Source organism: Athene noctua, chromosome 3, assembly GCF_965140245.1.
Source record: "Athene noctua chromosome 3, bAthNoc1.hap1.1, whole genome shotgun sequence".
Lineage (NCBI taxonomy): Eukaryota > Metazoa > Chordata > Aves > Strigiformes > Strigidae > Athene > Athene noctua.
In genome coordinates this window covers 38,005,239-38,014,089 of record NC_134039.1, presented here as the reverse complement: position 1 = coordinate 38,014,089, position 8,851 = coordinate 38,005,239, and the positions used below count along the sequence as shown (strand labels likewise).

The following is an 8,851-nucleotide window of genomic DNA, read 5'->3' as shown; positions in this document are numbered from 1 at the left end:
GCCAGTCTTAAAATGTTAGAATTAGATGCAAGCTATCAAAGAGCAACTAAGTGCTTCTATCTACAAATACAAGAAAACTAAAATAATATGACTGATGGATAGTCTGTAGTGCTGGCTATCAGAAATAAAAAGGTCGCACTCTCCCAGTGAATAGCTGACTCTAATATTCAATTTGTGTATTGAAATATCAATATTATCTTATAAAAACAGAAAAATAAAACAAACAGATTTTATAAAAAGATGTCTGCTGATATCTCCTTTGTTAGTGAATTGGAATATGGTCTATTCTGGACTTCTCTAAAATCTGGTATTATTATGTGCATGTGTATGAGTAAACAAATAGCTAAATACTGCTCTGAGTTGATTGTATTTGCTTAAACCGATACAATACCTATACAAATATTTGACTAGTTCAGTAAATAATTGGGAGGCTACATATCTCTTAATTACTTATTTTTGTCTTTATCACCATTATATTAACTAGCCATTCCAACTATTGTGAAGTACCTATCTATGAAATACATTATCATCACTGTTCTTGGTTTTATCTCCATGGAAACTAAAATAAACCAAATGTTCAATGACTATCCCAAAGCTACAGAAAGAAAGTGTGTCAAAACTAGAAATGGAATACTGAAGAACGAAATAGCAGAAAATTGGCACTTCTGTAGATTAAGATTTCGTCTCATGTTCCCTTGTCCCTGGATTTGAGTTTTATCAGTGTCTTCCAATTCTGAAATCATATGCTGAATGAATCCATACAACAATATATATGCAGTATATTGCTTTGGACTCTGAGCTTCATGTACTTCATGCCATAAAAGTACCAGTCTTCAATGGATGACTGCAATTTATGAATTATTTACATGTTAAGTGTTCGTTCACCATCAGTCACTATCTTAAAAAAAACAAAGGCAGTTCCGATAACTAGTAGTCATGCAACTCATTCTTTTTCTAGCATACATATTTAGCCAGGTGCTCTCAAATTCATTGAGTTATTATATAAAAAAATAAGAAAATATAATTTGTCTGTAGCAATGTTAACAGGATAGACATTGTACCATTTGACAAGAAAGATGGAGTAGACAAGAATTTGCTTTGGAATATTTGGGATCTTACACAAATTATTTTCAATATATTCTCATTAGGAATTCTTAGGTAAAGCACATATTTCATGTCCATTTAATATCTCTTCTGAAAGAAGAACAATCTTTTCAGCTGTAGAAAAGATGCAAGCAAAGAAAAAATTAAAGTCAAAATAAAGCTGTTATTTCTTGGTTTATGAGTTAGAACAAGTTTCATTCCAGCAAAACTTGTGTCTTAGCACACAGAACAAGAGTAACAGTGCAATATCTTTATATGACAACAGCTTGAAGTAGTCGGAAACATATCATGATGTCCAATGGGATTGGAGGTTGAATTTCATTTCCATCCAGGCGAAGGTATCTGAGGCGAGGGGTGTTGCCGTAAAAACCATAGTCTTCTGCTATAGCAATTGAGACTGGACATATTTGAGTACCATTGACACCTGAAAATGTAGGTTAACATGTTAGGTAATTTCCATGGGTAAGTTTCATGAATTAAAAATTCATTTAGAAAACAAATAAAACTGGTTTCCACTGATATTTTTATGGTAGATACTTGTTCCTATCAGAGATAGAAAATGCCAAATTAACAATTAAGTTCTTCTTTGATAAAAAAAAAATCTTAACATAATACAATCTAGATCAATGAATCACATATTTAATGTGCTACAATTATGAATAAAGGCCACTAGATGCATAATTTTACCTTGGAGGGAGGGGAAACTAATTTAGACAACTACTGTGTAACTATTCATTGAGAAATAGATCTCTGCCCCCAGAGAGAGCAGAACAAGTTTATTGCTGAGGGATTTTGAACATTTTACTGCAATGACAGTGTATTAGTTTTAACTGATAATATTCCCTGATTAAGACCTTGCATTGAAAATAACTGTATGAACCAGAGGAGCTTTCCATGTAGTGTCTGTAACTTTTAACATCTGTACTATCCCGTTCTCTCAAATTCCTCAGTACAGTATGTTTTAATTGCAAGAGTATAACTTGTGCAATGGGATATTTTTCTTTCTAATATGAAAGCCAGTAAGTTCTTAAAATTATTTATAAATCAGACATACCATGTTTCAATTCAGGTAAAATTTTAAACCATGGCTTAAATCATTACCCATTTCCATAAGAGGTGAATATATTGGGTTCTTTACATTGTCTCCCCTATGTTACCTCTGCACTGTCACTTGCGTAAACCACTTTTCATATTTTGCCTTCTGTTGTCGAATAGTGAAGGTGCCACTGCCCTATTTCAGCCTCAGAATGTCCTTATTTGAGAAAACACTGAAGCAGTGTTTGTTTATCAAAGATGTCAAATTCCTTTGACCAAATTATGGTATTTGGTGATTGGCCTGACTGCTTGATGATTTTGTTGGCCTCAGACCACCTGCAAAAAGTGGTTGAATAGAGAATATGTGTATAACAGACATTTTCAGCACAGATTTTTTTAGCAGCCCAGAAATAGGAAAAGAAAAGCTTTCTACCCAAATTTTCTCCCCTTATATATAGCAATGGTAATATGCACACATCTTTTGATTGCAATCCCCCAAATTATTTAAACATTATGTTGGGGAAAAAAAAAAAAACAAAACCAAAACACATTCCCAAAAGAGAAAAACCCACCCTATTTTGAAAAACTGCCGAGATGTTTACAACATCTTGGAAACAGACTTTATCTTTGTCATGGAAACTAGATAAATAAATTCATTTGGCCAGGGCCAACTATCCCACTGCACTAGTTTGCACTGGGTTAATTACTCCAGCCTTAAACTGAGGCAGCAGTTATCTAACCACAGACCACCTATGAAGAAGTTATTTCCTGATGATGTGCGGTATGAACTAGTTTGGTTTTTTAATTGTTCTATTCCTGTGAACAGTATATCCTATCCAAACTATCAGAGGAGTAAAAGCCTCTCTCTCTCCTCTTCTCTTGCAATCTTTTTCTTGGTTATATTGATGAATTTTGCTTAAGCAGGGGGGACAGGGCAATGTACCTACATGGGTACAATTCACCCTACCTAAACTGATCCATGTAGAGAGTAAATGTTAGTCTAAGTAAACCATTTAGACTCTGTTTATAAATTCTGGAGAGAGATGAACACTGCCAAAAGGTGATTCACAGCTCCTTAAAATGGGACAACTTTCCCTCTGCAATCGTGTCTTTTTCCATTAAGTAAGTAGGTGGTCCATATGACTAACCCAAGCTAGGTCCAAAAATCTAGGATGGCTAATTCACATATGATGAATTCCACCTGTTGTCAATGGTATTGTTAAGCGGTGTAATATTTAAACATTAGACTCTTGAGCCGCTGTAGGGGAAAGCTGCAAAAGTTTGTCATTAATGGCTAATACTGCGTGTTTGGTGAAGTACCACAGAAGATCTTGTTTCTTTTCCAGTAAGACTCATATTTTAGAAACATTCAGAAAGTAAGTTGATCTACAAGATAGATGTGTTCTGATATATATGAGTGTGAGGGTATTTCTGTTCTGTTCTTGTAACCTCTAGCTGCAATCCCTGTAGTCCAACATGAATAGTTGGACTCCCTTTCCCCTTTTCGCATAATATTTAACTGCAGCAGACATGGATCAGAGTGGAAATCTGTACCTTTCTGGGCTCTTTCATCAAAGAAGCCAGTACCAGATATAGCGCATGTGTCTGACAGTAAGTCAGGATCTGTAACTTCAACCATTTGTTTCCAGATATCCTATAATGGTTTCTGGTAGACTGTAATTGCTACTTGACCCAAAGGTTTCTCCCTGTCTCTATATGTGGAATAATGTTAGCTCAGAGGAGCTATCCCAATCTCCTGGTATTCCTCTAGGGAAACTTACTGTTTGCTCTCTTTTATCGCTCCTTTGATAGCACTGTAATACCACCTGCTTGCTCTTGCTCACTTGGTACATCATCGTTTCATGCCTTCTCTTTTTGCTTCCTCTAGCACTCCCTTTCCCATCATTTGACATCTCCCCAGAGCCTCACATGTGTATCTCATAAATAAAAATATAAACATGTGTGTTTAAAATGCCATGGAACAAGTGTGGTGTGTATCTGTTGCAGGCATAATTAGTTTTGGTTGTATGTTGATTTTTCTTCCAACTTTCAAGTACTTTTTTCCCTCTGAGCATTAAGATCCTTGGGGAAGGGATGACAAATGAAACTGTGGTGCCACTGAGACCAGTGACCAGGCTATCATCGACTTCACTGGGCTTCAGGATATCTTCACAAATGGTCTCTGAAGAAATAAGGCCTTAGACTTATATAAATAACTGATGCTATACAATAAAGTAAACAAATAGTATTTACAAAGAAATTTTGACGTCTGAGCTCTTGCAGTGCCAGCAGTGTAACTATGAACCACCAAGAGAAAATAAAACAGCAATTGACAAGTGTGTAGGGGTATCTGAGAATTAATATTATATTATAAAGAGGGCTTCTACTGTACACATAAAAGTAAACTTTCAGGAGGACTCATGTGTGGAGAAACCAGATGCAGGCTTTTACAGTTATTTTTCTTTCAAACCTTTTACACTGATTATCTTAAAGTAATTGCTGATCATCAACTTCCTGGGTTTAGGAAGACAAAAACAATCTGCAGAATTAGTGCCACATCTTATTATAATCCTGACTCATGAAATTGCATTCCTTGGTTGTGATCCTAAACGCCCTTTGAGACATTGTCTGTAGAGCAGTGTCTCATGAAGACTATGTTGTTATCCCTTACCTCTTGAAAAATTATGCTATGTAGTAGAATGTGCCTTACATAGTACCTTCATTTCATTTCAGGTGTCAGATTGTCTTTTGTAATATTTTTTGACTACTTTATATATAGTTACTAAAAATATAAGAATACTTTGTTTTTTTAAATTAAAGGCAGTGTTGTGCTTCAGTTAGTAATAAAATTTGAAAAGTGGTAAAAGCATTAAGAAATATAAGGTTTGTGGAAAACTATTGTGATTTAGGCTCCTGGGTACCCATGAGTTGCTGGAAAATGGGACTTGAGTTTGCACATACTACACAGGTTGATTTTTATGGTTTTAAACTTTTTAAAGCTTATTTAGGAAAGAAAGATAATTTTGGCACTTTTTTAAATACTACCTAGACACAAAACACTTCTTAAACTGGACAGGTTACATTCCATTTATTTCATTTAGTGTCCACTTAAAGTGGCAGGAGGTAAGGTGTACACCTGAGGCCCTGCAGTGAAGCAATTAAAATAAAACTGTTCTTAACCAGTGGGCAATGAAATATGTTCAGTAACAATGTATGTATTAAGCCCTAACTCTTATCGTTAGATTTCTCACAGGCCACTTAAATATGTGCCAGCTGAATGAAACTCATTTTTCTTTACAAGGTTTAATAGATTTGTTTTGCAAAATGCAGTGAATTAATCTAAATTATTAATAGACATCTTCCTTTGATATGTCCTTGTTTCATACAGAAGCCAAACCATTCTTTTTAGTATATTTGTGAACTACAGTGATACAAGACAGGAGTAAGGAACCATTTATTCTATTAAATCACCATGACAGGAAAACAAATATAGAGACTTGGTTACCTTCTCTGGAGTGATAAATAGACAGCCATCACTTTGATTTTGGCTTTTGGAATGAAACAAAGGATCTAAGGTCTCTAGGACTTACTGAGCAGATACTTTACTCAGTGTCCCTAACTACCATATCCCTGCTGTACCTGGATGAATCTGGAAGCAGTGCTAGAAGCAGAACTATGACATGGCAACAGGCTTCTGTTGCCTTGCATACAAAACCTTGTTTCATCTATACAAAGTGGAAAAGTTAGAAGACATTTGATGAAATAAACCTTAGTAAGACAAGGGTTCTGTAAAGTCAGTGGAAAGATTTTTCATGAAGACTAAACCCAAGTGTCAGCATTTTGTGCATGATAAACAAAAGATGGAGAGGATATTCAAGCCTGAAATATTCAGTATCTACATTCTAGTTATCTATATTTGAAATAGATTGTGTGACTGCAGCCAACATTTTATTCTGTTTTAAGGGTTCCTCACCTTAAGCTCCTACTACATAATTTAAGTAAGAGACACTCAGAAGAACTGAGTGTGCAGCAATTCTTTTAGTTTAGTGAAGTTCCAAAGGTTCTCAGGGACTTTAAAATCTAATAGTCATACAGATGTGGAGTGAATATCCTAACTTGTTACACCCATATTTTATTGTTGTTTCTTGCTTATTTACTCCTAGCCTGTCTGTGGGAAACTCAATTTGTTCCCACAAAATCGTTACTTGCATGTATAGCAAAAAGTGAATGCACAAATTCTTAATCCACTCATATGTCTGATCTGCTTGCCAAGTGTTTTTTCTGTATGCATATGAACATTTTTCCCATGTGGTATTACTTCCATGCACATATTTGGCTGTCATATTTTAGACCTGACTGGAAAACTGATTGTGGGAGGTCCTCTTGTTCATGTCTCTATAATCTACATCACATTTTTAATAGGATCCCACACTGACAATACATACTTACTTTTGATTCTGTTGTGATCAAGGTGAAGGTGCTCGAGTTGAGCATTGATTGGTGGAATTTTAGTGAGCTGGTTGTGAGACAGCTGTAGATCTAGAATAGATGAGACATTAAACCCATTTGGGGGAATACCGTCATCAGATAATTTATTGTAGTTCAGCCTAAGGAAAGTCACTTTGGGTATTGCACTGAAGTAGTTTTCTGGTATCACTTCAATGGAGTTGTTGTCCAAAAACAGCTGCAGTGTGTTAGCTGGAATGCTTAAAGGCATTTTCTTGAGTGAATTTTTTGCTATGTTGAGCTGCATAAGATTGTTGAGTCCTTGGAAGGTGTCACTTTGAAGAGCGCTGTCCAACAAATTGTTCTGGTGCAGATCTAACATAGTAAGGTTTTCCAAGTTGCTGAAGACTCCTTCTGGGATTCTGGAGATTTTGTTTCTAGCCAGTCTGAGCTGTTCCAGGCCCACTGGTAATGGGGCAGGCACTTCTTCCAATTCGTTATCTTCAAGGAATAAGTAAAGCAGCCTTTTCAGCTTGCTCAGCACACCACTCTCAATTCCACTGTTGGTAATCTTATTCTTGTTCAGATTTATCCATCTCAGATGAGTGGCATTCACAAAAGGCTTCTCTGAAACTGTTTCAATTAGGTTGTTTTGAAGATAGAGGTACCAAATTCTTGCTGGAATTGCAGGTATTTCTTTAAGTCCTTTGTTATCACAGTATAATGCATTGGGGAAACTAGGAGGACAAAAGCACTCTCGTGGACACTCAGAAGTGTAGTGGGACCAATGCTCAGGATCCAGCTCATCATAAACTTGTCTCACAGTTCGAGTCCACACAGAATTGAACAAGAATAAAAGCAAAAGGCTTGTATAGACTTTTAGAGTCATTGTTTGCCTTGGAAGGGGAGAAAAACAATTAGCTGTCTCTTAACAGAACTCTCTAACAGCATACTAGATTAACAAAGCAGTGTTACACAGAATATTTCCTTTATAAACAGCCAGATTCTGTCCTCTGAGGTAGGTATAGGTATAATATAAGAGGTCTAAAAAATTCAGTGCTATATGTTGAAGACATTTTCCTGATTCAACTTAGACTCCACGTTGGCTACCAGCTTAACTGATGTTCATGCAAGTGTCATTTCAAAAAACCTGAAAACATGGATAATTTTTCTGACATTAAATCAGTGCTTCTTATAAATTTAAGTTTTCCTGTACAGTGCTATAAACTATATAATGTACCATATTCAGTAAAGCTATCAGCACCATGATGATATAAATACTATTGCACTTTGTGTTCTTTCTTTTAAAATTAATCATGCCCTCTTTTCTGTTTTTCCTCTCTCTTAAATTATAATGGCATCTGGATCAGATTTTCCAGGGTCTTTTCTCATCATAGAAAAGTGAAAGATCAAAGAGTGTTTTAACAGCTGTTTGTTGGGCATGTTCTTAAAAAGCTTGGAGGGAATATGTTTGAGTAATCCGTTCCCCTCCCTCATTCACTGTCTCATATCCAAAGTTATGAATTTCCTTCTCTAAAGCAAACAGCCAAAACAAATGCACAATCTAAATGACACAAAAAGTAAGTCCTAGCCAAATTATATCATATACTCATGCATCTTTTATCTATTTTACCTACTTAATTATTTGCTTTGTTTAGCCTCTTCCATCATTGAACAATGAACAAAATCATCAGTGATAATTACTACAAAAAGAAATACCTATGTTGCACAAAAACAGTGCTTCACAAGCACTGTTATCTTGCCTACCTCCTGATGAAGATTAACATTTTGCAGTGCAGAGGCAAGAGACTGAAAGAGGAAAGAGGCTGAAATTTCTGATCAGAATTAGGTTAGTTTCTGAAAAAACAGTGTTTCAATAGAAAGAAAATTCTCTCATAAGTTTCATGCACCAGTAAGGTTAAGAACTTAGTTAAGTTGCTGCATATGAGATGTAGTCATTTGACAATTTTCAACATTGTTATTAGCAGTAACAAGTGCAGTATCCTACAGATCTTCCAGCCTCAAAAACTCTTACTTGGAAGCATTCCAAAAAAAGACAAATAAAATATTTCTAAGAAATAACATCTCTAATTTGCACAGTGAAATGGTACCTTCTCACTGTGTAAATATTCATAACCTTAATAACATTCTTAAAAAGAAATATAAAGTAATTTACCTTGTTAGTCAAGTTCCTGGAGTTATCTGAAGCCAGTTAAAAATCACTGTAAATCCACAGCCTTTGGCTGCTAACCACAGTGTTTTCTTC

The 8,851-nt window shown here is 35.5% G+C and overlaps 1 protein-coding gene across 1 annotated transcript; it reads right to left on the bottom strand.

The window, feature by feature from the left end:
• Positions 1 to 1,355: 1,355 nt before the first annotated feature.
• On the bottom strand, positions 1,356 to 8,851 carry KERA (keratocan). Its single transcript, XM_074901477.1, has 3 exons — positions 8,762 to 8,851; positions 6,589 to 7,481; positions 1,356 to 1,528 (listed from the first exon to the last, which is right to left on the bottom strand). The coding sequence occupies exons 2-3, from the start codon at positions 7,472 to 7,474 to the stop codon at positions 1,356 to 1,358; spliced, it is 1,059 nt and encodes a 352-aa protein (XP_074757578.1). The 5' UTR covers positions 7,475 to 7,481; positions 8,762 to 8,851.